At 43.1% G+C, this 23,474-nt stretch overlaps 3 protein-coding genes and 1 long non-coding RNA gene across 4 annotated transcripts in view; all 4 read right to left on the reverse strand.

The window, feature by feature from the left end:
- Window positions 1–220: 220 nt before the first annotated feature.
- Window positions 221–7,991, reverse strand: ssbp1 (single-stranded DNA binding protein 1). The gene is made up of 7 exons (XM_083794544.1): window positions 7,981–7,991; window positions 6,769–6,823; window positions 5,765–5,825; window positions 5,464–5,619; window positions 4,920–5,007; window positions 3,430–3,518; window positions 221–2,356 (listed from the first exon to the last, which is right to left on the reverse strand). Exons 2-7 carry the CDS (start codon window positions 6,790–6,792, stop codon window positions 2,310–2,312), a joined length of 465 nt encoding a protein of 154 aa, XP_083650670.1. The 5' UTR covers window positions 6,793–6,823; window positions 7,981–7,991; the 3' UTR covers window positions 221–2,309.
- Window positions 7,992–9,861: 1,870 nt separating this feature from the next.
- On the reverse strand, window positions 9,862–15,204 carry LOC310853428 (uncharacterized protein; the record flags this gene model as incomplete). The annotated part of the gene is made up of 8 exons (XM_083757762.1): window positions 9,862–9,966; window positions 10,908–10,997; window positions 11,976–12,053; window positions 12,232–12,276; window positions 13,242–13,364; window positions 13,799–13,933; window positions 14,279–14,354; window positions 14,749–15,204. The coding sequence occupies 8 exons, from the start codon at window positions 15,202–15,204 to the stop codon at window positions 9,941–9,943; spliced, it is 1,029 nt and encodes a 342-aa protein (XP_083613888.1). The 3' UTR covers window positions 9,862–9,940.
- A 3,613-nt stretch (window positions 15,205–18,817) lies between these two features.
- LOC310853193 lies at window positions 18,818–19,584 on the reverse strand. Its single transcript, XR_014568748.1, has 2 exons — window positions 19,204–19,584; window positions 18,818–19,113 (listed from the first exon to the last, which is right to left on the reverse strand). It is a non-coding gene; the product is annotated as an uncharacterized lncRNA (long non-coding RNA).
- A 2,285-nt stretch (window positions 19,585–21,869) lies between these two features.
- Window positions 21,870–23,474, reverse strand: part of dclre1c (DNA cross-link repair 1C, PSO2 homolog) — a 34,636-nt gene continuing 33,031 nt past the window's right edge. Inside the window, exon 19 of the mRNA XM_083758201.1 lies at window positions 21,870–22,331. Coding sequence (XP_083614327.1) covers window positions 21,987–22,331 — 345 coding nt within the window. The 3' untranslated portion in view covers window positions 21,870–21,986. The remainder of the gene's footprint in view (window positions 22,332–23,474) is intronic.

Below are 23,474 nucleotides of genomic sequence, written 5' to 3' on the forward strand. Positions count from 1 at the left end.
ATTAATTAATGTAATGCGGATGTTTAACAATCATTTTACTCTTGAGTGCCGGTCGAATTGGTTTAATTTTACAGTTAAAAGATCGAATTGTTACCAACTCTCTAGCTGGGTCCCCTCTGCCTTCAACCGTTTTTCTTCAAATTCAGTGGTCTTTTGCCGCCCCCGTGTGGACAACATGAGTCAATACTAGTGAAGTTCAATTCAAAGAAAAAGCCATGTGTGGAAAACAAATAAGAACTTGTATTCTTATGTATGAGTTACAATGAAATAACTATGTATTATATATATATATATATGCATGAGTACAAGATGCGTAAAAAGGAAAACAAGATGTATTACTATGTATAGAAGTACAAGGAAAACAAGATGTATTACTAGGAAAGGAGACAATAATATGGATCTTTATAGAAACAGCTCAACTATTATGTAAAAAATATTCCTACTCTCTCTACAGAACCGTCCGAGAGATGAAAACATGAAATAAACCATAGACTGTCACTAAATGTAGGAGGATGTTTTTCTCCACGAGAAAATAAAGAAAAATAGGCCAAACGGCCGTCTGAAGATGGGTTATAATTGGTCTAAAAGTTAACGTTTTTTTAGTAGTCTAAAGCAGTGGTTCCCAAAGTGGGGTCCGGGGACCCCCAGGGGTCCTTGAGGGAGTTCCAGGGGGTCCCCAGCTAAATATCGTAATGGGGGTCCACAGGGCTAATTAGTGTCAATTTGTAGATCTGTGATTTCCTCCAGAATGGAGCTAAAGATATCTAGGTTTGACGTAGATAAAACGTTGACAAAAACATAGCAGTAGTTCTGTAGTCTGACATGAGAAAAAACTAACAAAAAAAGGCACGCACGCACGCACACACACACAATGTCCTGAACCAGCGACCACTCTCTTAAGGCATTTGAAGCCATTTAAATTTGGTTCAACCCATTCTGGGTTAAAGTTTTGAAAGATTTGAGGCACATTTTAATGATATTTCAAAAATAGCAGATCTACAAGCTCATAGCGCGCCACCGAGTGGCGCGCTAAAATAGCTAAATTATAACAATGTTTAAAACACCAAAAGTTGTTATCTAATATTGATTGTACGGAGCAGTGATTCAGATCATGTGACGTTGTGTCTCCAGGCGAGGACGACCTGGACATATTGACCGCACTGCTAACGGAGTCTGAGGACGCCGGAGGAGAGGAGCGCCGTCCCGCCGCTCAGGAGACGGAAGACGACTTGGACGACCTGTTTGACAAAGACGACGAGGACGAATACAGGGACGGGACGGAGGAAGACGATGTGAAGAGCGGGGAGACGCCGGCAACTGATCTTTCTGGAGATGTTGATGACATTCCCGACGTTCCCTCACACAGACGTTCCCGCTCAAAATGGGTTAAACATCATATTATAATTTAGCTATTGAAAAATAGCAGATCGACAAGCTACAAGCCGTGTGCATATACTCATTTATATTCGCGTGGTTTCAATTTGGTTTGAGCAACTGGGTGGGAAGAGGTTTTGAGCACAGCGCACAGCTAGGGACGCAACCCACAATATTCCCGTTAATTTTCCCCTCGTAGACTTTTCAAAAAGCATTTATTTAAAGACGTTTATACGCTGCGGACGAAGACAACTCGAGTTGTGACAAATAATGACAATAAGCACAATGTTTTGGGGCCGAAAACAACACAAAAAGTGTTGTAACCTGCCCTTTTTCTTCTTCTTTCTAATTATTTGATCGGCCCCAAAAACATTGTTTGTTGTCATGATTTGTCACAACTCGAGTTGTCTTTGTCCGCGGCGTAAACGTCTTTAAATAAATACTTTTTGAAAAGACTATATGAGGAAAATGAACGGGGCTGCGACGCTCTATAGTCAAAGAACCACCAGGGTAATTTATCCGTCATAACCCGACAAACAACCTGCTAATTACAGAACATCCCTCCAGTGTTCGACCAAAACTGTTTTCCCGCATTGAAAACAATCTGCTGTCGGCTTGGGAAAACTACCGCGTCCAAAATATGTTCAGGAGATGAAAAAAAATGAAATAAACTACATGTTTTCCCATAATTAACAACTTGGAGCTAAATGGACCCTTACAGGTCCATGTGTACTCTCAGAGTTAGAGTCTTTCGACCAATCAGAAGAACGGAAGATGTCGTCCCGGTGTCTAGAAGGCTCCGTTAGGCTCCGTTGTCGTGGAGATGGTCCGGTGTCTGAAAGGTCCTTCAGGTTCTGTTGTCGCGGTGATGGTCTTCCTTCCCGGTGTCTGAAAGGCTCTGTTGTTGCCGTGGCGACAGCCTGTCGTCCCGGTGTCTAGGAGGCTCGGTCACGTTCGTTGTCACTCAGAAAGATGATGTTATCTGGGAGAGAAATGATTGATTGATTTTCTTGATTTATTGCTCAATTGATTGATTGAATATTGTATTAGTCACAGCCCACACGGATTATTATTAGCTATTGAAAAATGTACATGCTCGTAGCGAGGCATCTGCCATTTTTGAAAAACCGTGAAAATGTGGCGCAAATCTTTGAACATATATTCTTTCAGAGCGAAAGTTTTTAACTCAACTCTTTGCTTCCGGGGGGGGGGGGGGGGTTCCCTGAAACAACATATTTTCAGGGAACATATTGATGTGAAATATTGAGCACCACTGATACAGAAACATGAAGTATTTCAGAAAACTGTCAGGATTTAGAGTCTTAACACAACCAGCATCTTTCAAAATAAAGTCTAAAGTCTCTCTAGAAGCGTTAATATTCCAAACGAGAGGCTAAAGTATCTCTAGAAGCGTTAATATTCCAAACGAGAGGCTTGTTGAAGTCAGAAATGAAGACAGAAGTATGCCCTTTTGGTCAAAACCATGGAGAGGTCCCTAGACTAGCCCATTCAGGACGGGAACCCCTTTTGGTGTTTTAAGCATTATGTTATACTTTAGCTGTTGACAAAATAGCAGATCTACAAGCTAATCTTTGAATATATATTATTTTCAGAGCCAACGTTTTAAACTCAAATCTTTGAGAACGACATGACATAGAAACATGGCTTTTTTTCTGAAAACTGTCAGGATTTAGAAGACATTTGTAGAATCTACAAATGTTTTCTAAATCAGTTTTCAGAAAGTACCCGTTATTTTGTTTGTATGTTTTGTTTTTTGTTTTTTCTTGTTTTTGTTTTGTTATGTTTTTCTGTTTTTAGTTTTGTTGTATCTTCATCCTTTTTATAGCTATTTTGAATATTAAAAGGGCTGGCACTATAAGCTGAGGCTTCTGCCAAACACTCCCTTTTGGTCAAAAAAAAAAGAAAACCCTGAATACATTGTATAAGGTGTGTGTATTTTAAATGACCAATAAACTTGAACTTATGATGGTGGTAGTGTGGGTGTAAAAGTGTGGTCGCAGTAATAGTGTGGTTGCAGTAGTGTGGTTCCAGTACCTGCTATGATGGTGGTAGCTTGTCTCCTCACTTGGTTCTTGTCCACATATTCTCCATAGTCCAGCTTCCCTTCCACTAGAATCCTGGCTCTGTGACAACACCAACACACCATGATTATTAATACATTATACATGTATTTAAAATACGTCTTCTAAATCATGACAGTTTTCTGAAAAACCTCATGTTTCTACATCAGTGGTGCTCAATATTTCATGTCAAGGACCCCCAAAAAATATATGTAATATGGCTCCACCGACCCCCATCTGAAAATATGTTGTTCCAGGGACCTCCCCCCCAGAAGCAAAGATTTGAGTTCAAATATTCACTCTGTAATATATTCAAAGTTATGAGGCACATTTTCACGATTTTTCAAAAATAGCAGACCTACAAGCTCATAGCACGGCACTCTGTGCCGCGCTTTGAGCTTGTAGATCTATTTGCCAATAGCAATAGCTAAAGTATAACAATGCTGTAAAACACCAAAAGGGGTTCCCGCCAAAAATGGGTTAACATAGAATCCTGGCTCTGTGAGATTCAATGAAAACCCAGAGGATACTTTACAGTTTACACTGTAGGCATTTATCAGACGCTCTGAATCCATTTCGACCTGAACTTGATTCTACAAAATGTTTCTATGTCAGTGGTGCTCAACCTTTTTCATGTGAAAGAAAGACCCCCAGAATTATCTGAATTTGGTCGCTGACGCCCATCTGAAAATATGTTGTTCCAGGGACCCTGGACTTTTCTGTGTGGATGTATGGGGTTGTCAATCAGATAGGACTTTTCTGTTTCGATGTATGGGCTGTCAATCAGATAGGACTTTTCTGTTTCGATGTATGGGCTGTCAATCAGATAGGACTTTTCTGCGTGGATGTATGGGCTGTCAATCAGATAGGACTTTTCTGTGTGGATGTATGGGGCTGTCAATCAGATAGGACTTTTCTGTTTGGATGTAGGGGCTGTCAATCAGATAGGACTTTTCTGTGTGGATGTATGGGGCTGTCAATCAGATAGGACTTTTCTGTGTGGATGTATGGGGCTGTCAATCAGATAGGACTTTTCTGTGTGGATGTATGGGGCTGTCAATCAGATAGGACTTTTCTGTGTGGATGTATGGGGCTGTCAATCAGATAGGACTTTTCTGTGTGGATGTATGGGGCTGTCAATCAGATAGGACTTTTCTGTGTGGATGTATGGGGCTGTCAATCAGATAGGACGTTTCTGTGTGGATGTATGGGCTGTCAAGGCCAGAAAGTAGGGGTTTTTTGCCACTCAGTGGAGCCAATGGAGGGAGAGGAGAAGGGGGAGAGGCAGCGACCGGGAGCCAATGGAGGGAGAGGAGAAGGGGGAGGGGCAGCGACCGGGAGCCAATGGAGGGCGAGGAGAAGGGGCAGCGACCGGGAGCCAATGGAGGGAGAGGAGAAGGGGGGAGACGTGTGAGAATTCTGGTTCGTTGAAGACCAGGCAAGCGTGGTGTGTGCACTATTAACCCCTTCTTGATGTAGCTGTACGCCAGGTCTCTCAGGCCAGGCTTGAAGACGGACACTCGATGCCAGGTGGTCTTCTGACTCATCTCACCTGCAGGGGGGGACAAAAACACAACGCACGTCAACACCCTGAGAACACAGGACGAAAGGGGTTCCCGTCCAGAATGGGTAAAACCAGTGGTCCTTGAGACGGTTCCACGTTGATTTAGTCGACTAAAATGTATTTTGGGGGGCCTTAATGCCATCGTAATGACTGATTTTACACTTGTAGATCGGCTATTTTCCACTTTGTCTATTGTCCACTAGTCACTTCCTAACATTTTAGTCTAGTTTTTATTTGTTGACGAAATTGTCAGTATATTTAGTCTTTGTTTTAGTCATCATAGCTTAGGTTTCATGTACCGGTAGTTTCTGTTTAGTTTTCGTCAGTGGAAAAAGGCAGTCGACGAACATTTTTCGTTTTAGTTTTAGTCGACGAAAACAACACTCATCAATGCAGCATGGAATTGTAGACCAAATCGTATCCCCCTCAGCACCGGGATCTTACCGGGCCCTCCGGTGGAACCGTCCTGGGGTTCGGAGCCGGAGGCACGCCACATCTCATTGGTGGCCATGGAGAAGATGGTGACGGGGTTCCGCCCATCCATCTGCCTCATGACGGGATCCTGCCCCACTCGCCCCAACAGCTGCACCTTATTCAGGGCTGGGGGGGGGGGGGGGGGGGGGGGGGGGGTGGGGGGGAGAGAGAGAGAGAAAGAGAGAGAGAGAGAGAGAGAGAGAGAGAGAGGTTACGATTTAGGGCTGAGATAGACGCTTGCGCACACACACACACACACAGCTCTACTCACATCTCTCCAGGACAAAGTTGCCGCTGTCCAGGCTTGCGTGTCTGACCGCCTGACCAAACACCTGAGGACGAAACAAACGCACCCAAAACACAACATGGTAAATGTTCTCATCCCACTGAGATGAAACAAACACACCCAAAACACAGCATGGTAAATGTTCTTATCCCACTGAGACTAATCAAACGCACCCAAAACACAGCATGGTAAATGTTCTCATCCCACTGAGATGAAACAAACGCACCCAAAACACAGCATGGTAAATGTTCTTATCCCACTGAGACTAATCAAACGCACCCAAAACACAGCATGGTAAATGTTCTTATCCCACTGAGACTAATCAAACGCACCCAAAACACAGCATGGTAAATGTTCTTATCCCACTGAGACTAATCAAACGCACCCAAAACACAGCATCGTACATGTTCTTAACCCATTTAGACCTGAGAAGTGATTCTACAAATGTCTTCTAAATCCTGACAGTTTTCTGAAAAACCTCTATAACCTTTCTATATCAGTGGTTCTCACACTATTCCATGTCAAGGACCCCCAAAAATGTATGTAATTGGCCGCCGACCCCCATCTGAAAATATGTTGTTCCAGGGATTTGAGTTAAAAACTTTGCTCTGTGGACCTTAATGACCAGAGCAGGCCTCTCATTCTGTGGACCTTAATGACCAGAGCAGACCTCTCATTCTGTGGACCTTAAAGACCAGAGCAGGCCTCTCATTCTGTGGACCTTAATGACCAGAGCAGACCTCTCATTCTGTGGACCTTAATGACCAGAGCAGGCCTCTCATTCTGTGGACCTTAATGACCAGAGCAGACCTCTCATTCTGTGGACCTTAATGACCAGAGCAGACCTCTAATTCTGTGGACCTTAATGACCAGAGCAGACCTCTCATTCTGTGGACCTTAATGACCAAATGAATAGAAAAAACACAAATAAAAGTTCCCCCCTCTCGGCTATAAAGGAAAATCAAAAGTAGTTTTGTAAAACATCTCACCAGACTGGAAGCTCTGCGGAACATATCTGCTCTGGACGGAAGATCTGGATGAAGCTGGAAGACACAGAGAGTTGAAATACCTGTTAACCCATTCTGACCTGAGATCAGATTCATACGAGGTTTCCGCTGGACACTACACTGGTCTGATTAAATACCTCGACATTGTGATACGAATGTGTGGAACGCCCTAGTCTAGTCTAGGTTTTATTTGTTGACGTAAAGTTGTCAATATATTTAGTCTTAAGTTATTTTAGTCATAATAGCTTCGTTTTAATTTAGTTTCCATTTAGTTTTCGTCAGTCTTAGTTTTAGTCGAGGAAAACAACACTGCAGCATGGTTCATTTATGAGCAGGGGTGCCCACACATTTTTGACATGAGATCTACCTTCAAAATGACAAGATCAACAAGATCTACCCACTGAAAATAAAATGTATACCATTGCTGAAAATAGTTTAAATATGGAATGGGGGGCTTTCTAAGGTGTGATTTGGGGCCCTAAGGATGGATATAAAATGAATATCAACATCCTAATACTGTCCAATAATTAGATAGGGAGGGGGTGAAATTATGAAAGGCTGTCAAAATATGACTCCCCAGTCAAAACTCATGCTTTCTAGAGTATGATTTGGGGCCCTAAATATGAATACAAAATCAATATCAACATCTTAAAACTAAAATGTTGAATTTGTGTGGGTTTGAACTCACATGCCCTTTTGATGTAAATGAATCAAGCCACCTTAATTTAAGTGGCACAAAATATATATATTTTCTTCTTCTTTAAATATTCTTTAGGGGCATGTCATGTGATCAACCTGCACAGCCTTTGTGATCTACTGGTAGATGATAGATCATGATCTACCTTTTGGGCACCGCTGATTTAGAGAATCCTAGTTTTTAAATAATTGTAGCAACACCAACACATGATACGACACACAGTTGCGCGCACGCACACACGCGCACACACGCGCACAGACACACACAGGCACAGACACACGCACACACACACACACACACACACGCACACACAAACAGTGCATGCGCAGCAGCACTGACTCCCGCCATCAGGGTATTTATTATATTTACACTAAAAAAACGACACTAATAAAGAGTCTTTAGGTTGTTGTTATTGTTAAACATGTATGATATAACATGCAAACTATTAAAGTCGCATTAAAAACAGAACTAGTGTAGTTTCTTTTATCCTCGACTCACCAGAACGACTACAGTCCACTAGTCACCTCACGCTGCTTCCGATCCGTCGGTCAAATGGCTCCGTGGGTCCGCGCGTTCCGTTCTAAGGTTCCGTTCCACTCTTCTTCTTCCTCGTCTATTTTCTGCGGTTGTTGTCAGACATGCATTTGACCACACGCCACCTACTGGCGCAACTATAGTCCTTTAAATATAAATCAGTGGTTTTCAAACCTTTTCAAAGTTTTCATATTATTTAAATTGAAATGTTATTATTGAAGATGTCCATTATTTATGTATTCATCATTTGAGCCACGAACCACCATTTGATGACATTTAGCCTCTCAGAACCAAAACTAAAGCATATTTTGTTGTCTTTGGATAAGATTTCATCCACAGTTCCATGCTGTATTGATGTTGGTACCATTAGGAGAGATAACATGATGTTGGTACCATTAGTGTCAATTTGACACTGACCCTGTTTTTAAAAACCCACACACGGGGAAGAAGTATGACATCAAAGGTATCATTACATGCTCTACAGCCAATGTGATCTATATGCTGAAGTGTCCGTGTGGTCTTGCCTATATCGGTAAAACATCAAGACCTTTAAAAACACGCATAGCCTATCCGAACACCGGAGCACCATCCGCAACAACGTTATCACTATAGCCCTGTAGCTGCTGTAGCCTACATGTCTGTAAAGCAGGTCATAATGTCTCCATATACTGGGATTGAATTGATCCAACCCCCACATAGAGGGGGTGACATTAACACAACATCCTGTTAAAACGTGAGCTTTTTTGGATACACATCACTTTGCAGACTCTTGGTCGTAAAGGTCTTAATGAAGATTATGATGTCAGGCCATTTCTGTAATTGGCATCCTCTGTCTGAGGGTATACAGGGCTGCCATATTTCAGAAAATGTCAAGAGTGAGACTCTAGTGTCTGGTGGACTTTTTGCCTTTTTCAATGTCGATTTGGCCCGTTTTAATGTTGATATTTACCTTAACACTGATAGAAATGAAAAATATTGTACCTTTGTTTTGACAAATAAATACATTTGTAAAATGTAAATAGTCCTTGACATGAAATAGTTTGAGAACCACTGATATAAACATAGGTTTTTTCAGAAAACCTATGTTTTGAGGAATGTATACAATAACATGGCAATTATAGCGGAGACAATACTTTTTACGCATCACAAGTTGTTGGAACCCTCCAACAACTGTGTGTATGCCCTAGGGCCCAGCTCTGAGGTGGCATGTACGAGTGGTTGGCATTTAATATCTCTACTGCACACTTCTCTGGACCTAACCACAACAATATCTCATGTATTAGCTGTCAGGATGTAAAGGTCTCTCAGTTATCACAGAGTTGGAACATGGATGTACCCACCACACATTGTGAACATTACAACAATTAACCTCATTTGAGTTTTATCTCCAGTTTACGAGGCGATAAAGCCTGGGAATGTACTGCCGAATGTGTCCAATCGGATAGGAAATCCAGGATTGTCCAGTTTACTAGAACTAACTACAGCTTTGTACTTCCGATTAGACACTCGGCAGTAGTTCTTGTCCAGACTACATCAAAATGACTTGTCATGTAAAGGAGCAGAATCCCTCCACTGCATTTAATTCGGCAGATTTTGTATAATATAAAGATAGCTTTGTAGTGATACGGGACATTGAACAGTGGGATAATTGTGGGTTAAGAGAGTTCCACACCGTACTGTGTAGTTACTCATTAGTAGGAGCTAGTACTGTTGCAGCTGCTGCCACACTAATATCAGAAAAGAGAGTCTGCCTTTTTAATGATATACATGATCCCCATTTACCATCTATTTCAGTATAAAGTGGCACTCAAACAAAGCTATCCAAGGCAATCTAAAGTAAAAGTCCTTTATTAAAATATGGGATAAATTAAAATCTGAACAAAAATTAGGTATAAAATATGGGAGAAAGTGTCTTCAATGTCTTCAATCTTCATTTGGGGGAAGCAAATCTGAAAGATAGGAGAGAGAAAAAACAACAACTAATTAAATAATTTAACATGAAGCAGTGCCTACCTGCCACCTGGATGTGAATTCCCAGGGCAATTTTAAGTAGTTCACCCAAAAATTACTATCAATTACACGTCCCATGAAGCCTTGAATCCATGGATTCGTTTTTCCCCCCACATTCTATCCTAAACCAATAATCTGACTCAGCAATATGACAAATTTCCATGAAGTCAAGGCTTCATGGGGGTGTGTAATTGATAGAAAATATGTCCTTTTAGGGGGGAGGGTGAACTAACTGGATTTTTTTGTTCTTGCTTAATGTAAATCGCTCTGGTTTAAGAGCGTCTGCTAAATGCCTAAATTGTAAATTGAAGCGTCAGATCACACAATCCATTTGGTTATGGGTGAGTTAAGGGAAGTAAACGCTGCCATGTTATATTAATACATTTTATTTAATTCCCAAATACCAGTGCAAACCTAAGATGTATTGTTGGATGGACTGGTCAGAGGATATAACCATATACATCATGCCTATGAATTATAATGACTTTGTACAGATCTAGTAATTCTAATTAGGCTACATCTGTGTCAGAGATAAGTGTAGTTTCAAGAGCCTTTCAGGGCTCAAATTTGGCTTAGCAATGAGAAACAAAAAATCTCCATGAATGAAAAGTCTGCATGGTGTGTGTTATTGCTAGACAAGTCAAGTACTCTTTTTAAATGAAGCCTGTCATTCTGCTATCATGTAACTATTAAGTAAACAGAATCGAAATAGAAGTTTAGGTTGTGTGGTTATCATGTCATGAAGTAATTTGTGTCATGAAGTAATTTGTCCAATTGGAGACATCTGGCTCCGTTTACAATGGGAAGTCAATGCCATTGTGCTTTAAAGCAATGGCTTGCAACTCACTGGATTAATAAACTCCCGATTTACAAATCATACCTTGAAGCCTCTTGATTTCTTGCAGTGCCTCTTCCAGTCGTTTCTGTGCCTCTTCCAGTTGTTTTTGTGACTCGGCACAGTTGGCACAGTCTGCAAATACATTTATGACACATGGATGAGTCCATCTAGATTGAAAGGTGTCAATAAAGGACTTCTGCAGGGAAATGGCAAATTTCTAACTGTAAAATGTGTAAGCAAACACTTCATTTGTACTGTAGGTTTTGTTTCTCTTTTTAAGGTTTGGGCTTTCATTATTTGCTGCTAGAGACTTCCCAAACTGTTGCAAAAAAGAAAATTACACAACAGATATATATACACATTTGAAAATGAAAAGCACTGAAAAGGCTGACAATGATTGAAAGAAAGCCAACTAACGTGTAGGACGTGCCAACAATTAGTCATGCCCAGAACAGAGCACACTGGTAGTGTCACATGGGCATACCTGCACAGCCAACAAACTGTGTGTGAGAAATAAAAATGCATACAAATCACTCCGACGACTAGCATAGACTACAGTATTTGGAATTAAAATGCCAGTCACATTAGGACTAGATGCAGCTAAAAACAATTAAACCAAACTACCAAAGTAGTATAGCAAATGATCTGGGTTCATACCATGCTGCTTGCCACTCAATAGAAACATTTTGAAACAGAAGAATATTGATCAGTTGATTAGAGTTAAAATGTCAACCCTTTTCTTTAGATATTAGACAGTCAGGGATTCACACAAAAACAAATATGACAGCCAATAGAGGGTATGCATGTGACATCAAACCCGGAAGTTATGCAGGAATGCCTACCGACTGGCAAAAAAAAAAAAAAAAAGAAACTACTTTCTGGCCTTGCATTCAAACAGAAACATCCTATCTGATTGCATTAAACAATGTTAAACTCACTTTGCATGTTGCTTTGCCACTCGATATGCCATTCACTTTAAGCATGCGCATACCGTCTAGTGTTTGGGGTTCTAATCAACACAAGTGCTTGCCTTTAACAGTCTCTGCAGTGGTGGGCAGGACCTGGACGCTACTACTGTAATTTGAGACTTTAAACAAACCCTTTATTTACCCATTTTTTTCTGTTTGGCTCCGAGGAAAGCCTGTCTACTGCCAGGCCTCTTCAGGGTTTGCGATTGGCCAGTCTTAACTGAAGGCAAGGGGGAGAAAAAAAAAAAAGAAAAAAGCAAATGCACTGGATTATGCCAATTCATTGCACCACCAATGACACCACATATTGTCACTGATATCATTACTTCCCAGTTACAAAATAAGCTGTAATAGATGAGTTTTGATGACACCAAGATCAGACTTCCAGCACCTCCTACCTGTCTGGGAAGGACCTGCAGCACTACAGGATGGCACCTGAACATCTGAAATCACAGGGAGAGAAATGAAGTAGGGTTAAGCTGCTTATTCTGTACGCTTGTGTCTCGACATTTTCTGTAAAGCACTCGTCAGTCGTTTTTAAATGTGTTCTATAAGTAAAGTCAGATTGGATTCTGAAAAACGTAACTTGTAGCTCAGCTATTGTCAGATTTAATTTAGAGCCACAAGAGGACCAAAATCAGAGGTGCTGCGATCACAGATAGATATTGAATTGGTTTTGATGGTTGATTGGCATCTGATCGGGAGTGGAAAAAATGTGATCGAGGCATCCAACCAAAATAAATAGAACATTAGGTGGATCCAGGTGAACAAAGTATATAGGGTTTTAGTGGTTACAGCTAGCTATAATAGAATCACTAAGATTCTTGACACATTAGGTGGCAAAAATAAATCAACCTATACCAGAATGGAACCATTTAAGGGACTTTTTTTACTATATTTTTTATCCCACGATTTTGTAACCCATTTTTCACCCCTGTGTCAATCATCTAATGTGATCCTGGGCTCTACACACCCTCCACCAACCTAGTCCCCATATATGGGGGACAAGGGGAGAGCAACGGTCTTGAACTCATGCTTCCTTCATGCCTGAGTGTCCAAGTTCCTCCTTTACACCTGACAGGGGGGAGTTTCCCCTGGTTGGACGTAGCGCGTGGAAGGAACACATTATACCAACCAGTTCCTTTACCCTCCATCAGGCGCCCCGGCTGGCCAGGGGGAGGCAGTTTAGTGACCAGGATTACTGCATGTTTTTTGTGAGGGTACCTACCCTAGGGGACACAGGGAGAACATGCAAACTCCACACAGAAAGGCCCTTTCGCCAACCCCGCCTTCGGGTATGGGCACTGATGACGCGGAGGAGGAAACACGCCGCCAGCACCCACAGCGTCCCGAGCGGGAATCGAACCCAGGAATTTTTTTAAGGGACTTTTAAAGAGACTTTATTTACCCATCTTCCTTTTTGCCAACAAAGCAGCCTCTCCACTTGAGTCTCCCCCACTCCTCAAGTTCCTCCTTTTTGGTGACGGGCCAATCTTCAATAAAGGGACGGCAGGGGCTGCATTTGTGTGAACTTTCGATGGAGAAAAGCAAATGCGCTGGATTTAGAAACCACAAGAAAAAGCGACACCACAGACCGTATAATTCACCTTTTAAATAACTAAGAATATGCCGTGGGAATTTCAACAAGACATTATTTCACAACTAGTCAGTGTTATCACTGACCAGTTGATATATTCTCAGTATGCAGCTTCTCTACAAAGACAAGAAGCAAGCAGTCAATACCATACAGTGTCTATTATCATTTCATGAAACACATGCAGCAGCAGTCCACCTAGAGAAACGAACGCATTTCGGCACGCAGGCCTTCCTCAGTGTTTCAAACTAGGAAACGCTGGTTTATCCGCACAAGAGTGCGGATATTCCCTTTTTCCCCCCCAACAATCCATAACATGACAGTTCTGTGTAAAAAATTCTTAGATGCCATTTGTTTTGGATATTGTGTACCTGTTGGTTCCCCAGATACTTTTGCTGCCAATCCTCTTGTCATGGGGGGTCTGAGAGCTGGCCCAGCTCTCTGAGTGGCTAAAGGTAGACCAGCGCCCTGACGTTTCCTTAGCCCGGCAGCAGGTAGCGTGGCTCCTAAAGCAGGAGCAATTGGGAAGACAGAAGAGATGGATCAACTACAATTTAGGCATTTTGTAGAGACTTACACGGCAAAGTCAGAATAACTGGCATGAACCCTAGTCGACGGGGTAAACGGTCAAGAAGTACAGTAAAGTGCAAAAAGAATGATTTCGTATTTCAAAGAAACTTGGATACCATGTAAAGCTAGCATCTTATTCTAAACATCATGACATCAAGCTGAAGCAAAATAATAAGTGTGAAGACACTGAATTTTCCATTTGACTGTCCATGGGAAAATCTACAGTATAGTAACTATAACTACTGCATACGAAATAGCACAGAATTCAAGTGAATAGTTACCTGTATCTGCGCTACGCGTTAGCATGGCCTTGGGGATTCCTTTGACCTCAGTGACAGACCTGGGGATTCCAGTGGCCTGAGAGTCGGAGTTAAAGAGAGAAAAAAAATAAGTTGCTGGGCCAGGTGTGTGTACGTTATTAACTGTTCATTTAGACAGAAAATATTGATTTAGCCAGTCTTGAATAAAATTAATTTAGTCATCTGGAAAAGTTTAGTCGACCAAATGTACAATTGACTTAATACATTTTTGGCAAACCTTGATCATATAGCCTAATATTAATATGATTCACAATGGCAGATTTTGGTTGCATGCTAAAAATAGCAGATCTACAAGCTGACAAAGCGTTACAAGTGCATCAAACAAAATGACTTTTCTTAGTTCTACTGGATCTGAACTAAAATAAGTGTCTAACATTTTATATATATATATATATGTTTTTTTTTAAGGAGATTAAACATTCCACTCGTACCTCCTTGGGGAGAGCAGCAGTATGTCCTGGTCCTGCTTGGGCCCTCCTCATCATCGGTAGGCCAGAAGATTTCTTTGAACCAGGAATCAATGAGGCAGCAGGTGGCAGCAATGAAGGAGGCAGCAGGTGTTTAACTCTGGGGTCAGTCGGGTTCTTGAAGGTCTTCCGGTCACTCACAAGGTTTGTTGGGGGAACAAACTGTGACGCTACAGAGTTTGTTGCGGGAACAAACTGTGAGTGTGACTCTACAGAGTTTGTTGCGGGAACAAACTGTGACTGTGACGGATAAAGTCTTCGTGGAACCACAGTGGGGTTCTCCTCTACTTTTTCAGCTGCGTAGCGGTGAGGCATGGGCGTCGATGTGAATTGGGCGTGTTCCCTCAATTCTAAAGTGTCGTCCAGTTTGCTCACTCCAGGTGCGAAATTCACAACCGGGCTGTCATAGGATTCTGACATACTTAAAGTGCTCGTCTGTGAATAGTCTTTACTGTTACCAGGTCCAGTAACTGAAGCTGAACCAGAGGACGTGGCAGAGACTGCCCTTACAACAGGCTCATCTTCAGAGACTGCCCCTACAACAGGCTCATCTTCAGAGACTGCCCTTACAACAGGCTCATCTTCAGAGACTGCCACTACAGGCTGAACTTCAGAGACTGCCACTACAGGCTGAACTTCAGAGACTGCCACTACAGGCTGAACTTCAGAGACTGCCACTACAGGCTGAACTTCAGAGACTGCCACTACAGGCTGCTCTTCAGAGACTACAGGCTGCTCTTCAGAGACTACAGGCTGCTCTTCAGAGACTACAGGCTGCTCTTCAGAGACTACAGGCTGCTCTTCAGAGACTACAGGCTGCTCTTCAGAGACTACAGGCTGCTCTTCAGAGACTACAGGCTGATCTTCAGAGACTACAGGCTGATCTTCAGAGACTACAGGCTGATCTTCAGAGACTACAGGCTGATCTTCAGAGACTACAGGCTGATCTTCAGAGACTACAGGCTGATCTTCAGAGACTACAGGCTGCTCTTCAGAGACTACAGGCTGATCTTCAGAGACTACAGGCTGATCTTCAGAGACTACAGGCTGATCTTCAGAGACTACAGGCTGCTCTTCAGAGACTACAGGCTGCTCTTCAGAGACTACAGGCTGCTCTTCAGAGACTACAGGCTGCTCTTCAGAGACTACAGGCTGCTCTTCAGAGACTACAGGCTGCTCTTCAGAGACCACCACTACTGGCTCATCTTCAGAGACCGCATCTGCGTCAACAGTTGTATTTTTAGTACACCTTGAGGGAATAGGTATTTGGACATCAAAGGTCTTGTTTTCAGGGCTGTCAACGTCAAAGGTATTCTGTTGGTCAACACTAATCAGGCTAGTAGTGGTCTGGTGGTTGGAGAGATTGGTTGAGCCTTCCATATCGATGGTGTTATGTGGGTCAACTCTCATAGGGCCAGTAGTGGTCTGGTGGTTGGAGAGATTGGTTGAGCCTGTCATATCGAAGGTGTTATGTGGGTCTGGGTCAACTCTCATAGGGCTAGTAGTGGTCAGGTGGTTGGAGAGATTGGTTGAGCCTTCCATATCGATGGTGTTATGTGGGTCAACTCTCATAGGGCCAGTAGTGGTCTGGTGGTTGGAGAGATTGGTTGAGCCTGTCATATCGAAGGTGTTATGTGGGTCTGGGTCAACTCTCATAGAGCCAGTAGTGGTCTGGTGATTCAACTCGAGATTGGAACAGTCCACATCGAAGGTGTTTTGGGGGTTAAGTTGGTTAACACTCGTATGGCTTTCAAGCAAATAATTTGTGCTAAGTGCAGAAGCAGATTCAATGGTATTGCTGCAAGACTCTGCTTCAGAGACTGCCAGTTCAGCAGGGTCAGCTTCAGCATCCAAAGTCTTAGTCAGAGCAACCATTTTGCTAGTAGGGTCTGCATCAGCCGTCACATTACACTTTGATTCAATGGTATTGCTGCAAGGCTCCGCTTCAGAGATTGCCAGTTCAGCAGGGTCAGCTTCAGCATCCAAAGTCTTATTCAAAGCAACCATTTTGCCAGTAGGGTCTGCATCAGGCGTCACATTAGACTTTGAGGGGCCAGGTGGGTGGCAATCAAATGAGTCGTTTATAGGGTCAGTAGTTGTCTGGTTAGTGAGCTTTACTGAATCCTCTGTTGTGTTCCCCATTGTGTCCACTGAAGACATGCTACTGTTCTCGAGATCGTAGCATGAACCAATCGGCTCTGGTAATGTGCCATCTTGATTGAAGCTTTTGTCTACGGTGGAAGTATCAAATGAGAATTCTGGAAAAATCTCATCTTTTATCAGAACGACCTCAGGGCTATTGACATCAGTCAGAACTCTCCGTTTTGAATGCAAGAATTTTGAAACTGGGGTGAGATCAGGAAGCAAACAGCGGGGCCATGATGTTGATTTGACTCCACCATTGCTGTTATACTGAGCTGGGGTAGAGGAGCCGAAGGCCCCACTGAGTGGGTTAGGCTCACCACAGTGTGGAGGAGAATTGTTTTCAGCCATTCTTGCTTCCTTCTTTCAGACAAAGACTTGGCTTCTTATTTCCACCTGTGAATGTAGATTCAAAAGATTACTCGCAAATAAAATACTGTTTCTTTATAGAAAAGAAAGTGGTTTAGATCAACACAAGAGTGAGTACATTTAACTAGGCTACATTTGTATAGTCGTCTTGATCCTTGTCCACCTCTCAAGTTAAAACGGTAGTCTTCTCACTGAGTTATTGTACCTTAAATACATGGTGTATAAGTATAAATAGCAAATGTTAGCAATAGTTAGCAATAGAATCAACACAAAACCCTGAACATTTGTAGACTGTTTTACAAGGGCTTTCCCCATCTTGCAAATATTGCAGTTTTAAAATTACAAAGTTTTGGAACTGATTTACAATTTTGCTAAAAGAAAATCTACACTAAATTATGACAGCTCAGTCGACACAGGCCTTTATTTAGCCTACATGCGTGTAGAATTTGCATTTCATTTGAGCAGCCACATTATGGTTCACATGAGGCTCGTACTTCACGAGTCATGTTTCAGGGCTAAGCCACAGCTAGAGTGGAGAAAAGGGCCATGGTTTGAACAGTGGTTTTGCGAAAATGCATCATCGAAATATAGCTTTTACAATTCCCTAGCTGAACTCCTTTTGGAAAGGCTATATACCATTCCAGAGCTAACAATTCCCTTTCATTGAAAAATAAAATATTTCAGAAAAGCGATCCCATTGGACTGTCTGGTACTAAGCAAAACTCGATTCTGTATATCAGAATCGACAAAAAAAAACAATCGGGGTAATGTGGACAAAACTAAAGTGACCCGGAAGAAAGTTGCCGTAAACAGGGCTATCCATTTAGCAGCTAAGCCAACAGCCAAAGCTGTTGTCAAACTACTGTCTAGTGTCTACCCGAAAATATACGTTTAAAACTAGCCCAAACAATTACTCTCGTAGAGTTCTTTTTTTAGACGAGTCTAAATGTTTGAGCTAGTTTAAAAAGATTATTCAAGGCAGCCAACGAGGATAGGACAGTTGCCAAGATGTATGGTAGTATACCTACGTACTGTATGTAGACGCTAATGTTAACTTGTTAATGTTAACGCTAATGTCTCGTAGTCGTAAACAAATCAATGTTCGCAGGCGACTGGATTTGTTGTTCACTCATAAAAACACATTAACCACGTTGTTTACCGAAACATTATTACATGAAGTGTTGCGGTTGGACAGGTCACGTCATACTAGTAAGGAATTGGAGAGAATTAAAAACACTTACCCCAAACAAACCAAAACCACTGGACAGTGGACACACAGCTGATCCGTACAGCTGATCACACAGCAGAGCCAGATAAGTAAGCCTGGGACCGAGGCTACAGCTGATCTGAGGGAGCCCGGCCCCACTGTTTAAATTACCTGCTCCTCATTGGATGGATAGAACGGAACCAATCACAGGGTAGAAGATGAAGTCTTATTTACGTGCATTACCGCCATCAACTGGACTGGAATATATTCTCTCTCTCTCTCTCTCACCAACAAAACAACAAACAAACAACTATGCAACATTTAATGTTTTATTTTAAAAAGAAGTTATAACAGTTTATTTTATACACAACTATTTAAGAGGTTATAGGCCTATTGATAGAGAGCATTGTGTCAAGCATGCCCACTTCACAATGCAAAAAAACAAAACAAAAAACAAAAGGGACGAAAATAGAACAAAAGAGGGAATTAAAATAGAACCAAGGACGGATATTTTTTAAGCCCCAAACCAAAGTTCCACACACTACGTACCAAATACATAGTTAACTATATAAAACAAAAAACTGCCATTTTCCATGCTGTGTGCTGCCTGCCTCTGACCTAGCCTGGTTAATAAACCAGACTAATATCGCAATTTTTTTTTTGCCAACGGCTGATTCGGTCTGGTTTATTAACCAGGCTACCTCTGACCCGTCTCTTCTGCTGTAGTGGCAAAAGTAAACCAGATGGAGGCGTTGTTGCGCTCAAGCACAAAGACAGAATGGTGCACTGCCACTGACCACAACCATGCATGCAAGTGCACAGGAGATGGGCCGCCAATGTGTGTGTGTGTGTGTGTGTGTGTGTGTGTGTGTGTGTGTGTGCAAGCGTGTGCGTGTGTCTCTCTGTCTGTCTGACTGTGTGCGTGTGTGGTGTGTGCTGGGGCCTGGGGGAGGTGGTTGTAGGTGCTGATAGAATGGAAGACAAGACAGGCTTTCAGACATTACACATCTCCATGGATGAAATGACTATTCCAGTCAGTTGAGGACCTCAAAGAAAAAACAAGTATTGCCCACCGCCCCCCTAATAGCCTATATCAGGGGTGTCGAACTCAACTTGGGGCGAGGGATGCATTGGTTAAAAGGTCACTTGATGGGGGCCACAACCAGTTGCAGACGCACGCTCGATGTCTCAGTCAGTCACTGCTATAATATATCTATCTATCTATATATCTATGCTCAGACCCAGCCAGCCTGAGTCTGTGTTTTACATGCCCATGGATGAAAATGGACGCGTGTTCTCATTTCCATGGACATCCAGGGTCATGTGATCTACACTGCATCTTCTCTTCGATAGGTCTCATCCTGGTTGTTTTCTGGTACATATTTGTAATTGACTCTCCTGTTTTTTAAATAAGGTATTGTATTGTCCCTACTTTTTACTTGCATTTAGAGTAGACAAGAGGCGCCTCTTAGGTAGCAGTATATATGGCCTGATCAGCCTGAGTTCTCTGTGTATGGTTACAATGTCTGTAAATGTTTTGGGACATTTATGAATATATTGTATATGGATTTTGTATATCTTGTGCAATGAATATATTTTGAGACTTGTACATTATGACACTTGTGTCAATGTCACCTGATCGGTGACGGTGATTGGGACTGATGGTTGATGGGCCACAGGTGTGGTATGTCACACATTATATATATATATATACTGTATATATATATATATATATATATATATATATATATATATATATATATATATACACACACACACACACACACACACACACACACACACACACACACACACACACACACACACACACACACACACACACACACACACACACACACACACACACACACACACACACACACACACACACACATGTATTGTCTACTCATTCTTCATTGGGATCAGGAGTCATTCTACAGGAGTGGGACAGGATGGGATTTTTTCTGTGGGAGTGGGACAGGAGAGGAGTGAATCCACTCCCGTGACAGTCTCTAGTCCAGACTCCAGACCTAGGAAGAGTGGGCACTAAAACATACATTTATATTTAATTTCATTAAGTTAATTAATATTAACATTAATATTTTAAAACATTTTAAAATAGTTCAGCTAGCCGATCTACATACTATAGCGATGGTGTGTACCGATTTGTGGGATTATTGGACAGAATTTGGACTTTTCTGTCAAAAAATGTGTTTTACAAAAGTCGGCATCCTGGTGGCGCTATAACAGGCAAAATTTGGCATCAACCGGGTTAACGGTACCGGAGATTAGCTGTACACAGACGGCCGGACACGGACACACACACACACACACACACACACACACACACACACACACACACACACACACACACACACACACACACACACACACACACACACACACACACACACACACACACACAGACGGACGGAGTGCAAAACATACTAGGCCTGGTGGAGACAATAAAGAACCCTTCTTTACTGAAACACTCTTAAACAAAGAACAATTTTTTACTAAAACACTCGTAAACAAAGAACCATTTTTTACTAAAACACTCTTAAACAAAGAACTCTTCTTTACAGAAACACTCTTAAACGAAGAACTCTTCTTTACAGAAACAAAGGGCGCCATGCAGTGGCTCAGGACTCAGGAGGTAGAGTGGCGACGGCTTGGGAACCGTGAGGCTCCCGGTTACGATCCCTGTGGGCTCCCCCAGAGTTAGTGTGGAAGAGGAAGTGTCCTTGAGCAAGACACTGAACCCCTGATTGCTCCTGATGTGCTGGTTGGTGCCTTGCATGGTTTCCTCCACCATCGGCGTGTGAATGTGTGTGTGTGTGTGTGTGTGTGTGTGTGTGTGTGTGTGTGAATACTAGGTCACTGATTTCAGTGTAACGCAACACAGGAACCACCGCTAGTGTTTTTGGTCGTCCAACAGTTACTGAACCACTCTGTGGGAGGAAAAAAAAGGTGGAGGGGAGGTGTGGCCTCGTGCGCGGTAGCGCGGCAGTGCGCTGAGCGTGTATAACGCATGCGCGTTCATTCACTGGACACGCAGACGCGAAAAAAAAGCGCAAACGCGCGCGTGTGTGCGCGGGGCAGCGTGATCTAGTATGAGAGTGGGGACACTAGCGTTTACTCCCATTGTAACAATGGAATGAGGAAGTGCTCATTCTATCTCAATGGGATAGTTCCAATGTTTGGAACTATAGCCCATAGCGCCCCGCTTTGTCTCAATGGGATAGTTCCAATGTTTGGAACTATAGCCCATAGCGCCTCGCTTTGTCTCAATGGGATAGTTCCAATGTTTGGAACTATAGCCCATAGCGCCCCGCTTTGTCTCAATGGGATAGTTCCAATGTGTGGAACTATAGCCCATAGGCAACCCGCTTTGTCTCAATGGGATAGTTCCAATGTGTGGAACTATAGCCTGTTCCTTTTGATTGGGTGAAGCGCCAGCGCCATCGAGGGAGGGGTCGATCCGTCACTGCGCCGAACCCCGACTTCCTCTCCCAACGACCACTTCCTCTCCGGACGCCAACTTCCTGTAGATCTTTGCCAGTTCCTCTATGGGCGGAGCCTGGGACTCGGGCGTGGGCGGGATGTCAAAGTCGGACGACGACTGCGACAGCTGAAACAGCTCTTCCTCCGATTGGACGCTCGGGCTGCCAATCTCCTCCTCCTCCGTCTGGCGCGGCCCATCGCAGGCGGCGAGCTCTCCTTGGTCCCGCCCCCTCCTCCGCTGCCCTGATTGGCCGAGCTCTCCTTGGTCCCGCCCTGATTGGTGGATGAGCGCGCCGGTCACGGGCGTGTGCTGATCTGACGAGGCCTGATTGGACCAGGGAGAGAGAGACAGAGAGAGAGACAGACAGAGAGACAGAGAGAGAGAGAAATAATTTAGTTTTTTAGATGAAATGTCTTTGATTTTAGTATTTGTCAATATTTCATACATACAGATGATATCTGATCTACTGACATTTTCAGCGTCACAGTGAGACCTGTTGCTAAGAACCAAATGGACCCTTATATTACAGGTCTATGACTAAGAACCAAATGGACCCTTATATTACAGGTCTATGACTAAGAACCAAATGGACCCTTATATTACAGGTCTATGACTAAGAACCAAATGGACCCTTATATTACAGGTCTATGACTAAGAACCAAATGGACCCTTATATTACAGGTCTATGACTAAGAACCAAATGGACCCTTATATTACAGGTCTATGACTAAGAACTAGGGGTTACGTATGTAACCTAGGTTCTATAATGGCGAGCAAGGCTGCTCACTATGGGAGTTGACGCCCCCTGGCGTAAACACAGAAGCACTACAAATAAACTCACAGACTTTTAGGCTGGGACTTTAGACGTGATGACGTTGAAGACCCCGCCCGCCGGGTGCACCTTATAAGCGTGCCTCAGCGTCTACGTCTCCATTCGATAACAATTGTTCTCTTCTCAAGCAATCAAGAAGGGAATCTTGGTGAGCAGCCTTGCTCGCCATTATAGAACCTAGGTTACATACGTAACCCCTAGTTCTATTAATTGGCTTCGCAAGGCTGCTCACTATGGGAGACTTCATTAACTCCCTTATTGTCATCACGAAGTCTGGACCCCTAGGGCCCGTACCTTTATCTGTGAGCAAAGGACCACAGTACGTCCCTCAACAGGACTACTGTACCCCAACGGGAAGGCCAATCAGACCTAAGTCTGCAAATGTGCCTAAGAGGGGCCGACAGAACAACCGTCTTAACGCCCTGGAGAAGACCAACGTCCCCCGCGGGGGACCAAGTCTCTCCACCTAACTGGAGGCCACGCCCAGGACCGCATGCGCCACTGGCGCTGCTGTCACATCCAGTCTATAGAAGGTGGCAAAGGTGGAAGACGACGCCCAACTTGCAGCGGAACAAACATCCTGAACAGAGACCCCCCTACAGAGGGCCCAGGATGATGCCATACCTCTCGTGGAA

The sequence above is a fragment of the Protomyctophum parallelum genome, assembly GCF_964188405.1.
Source record: "Protomyctophum parallelum genome assembly, chromosome: 22".
Lineage (NCBI taxonomy): Eukaryota > Metazoa > Chordata > Actinopteri > Myctophiformes > Myctophidae > Protomyctophum > Protomyctophum parallelum.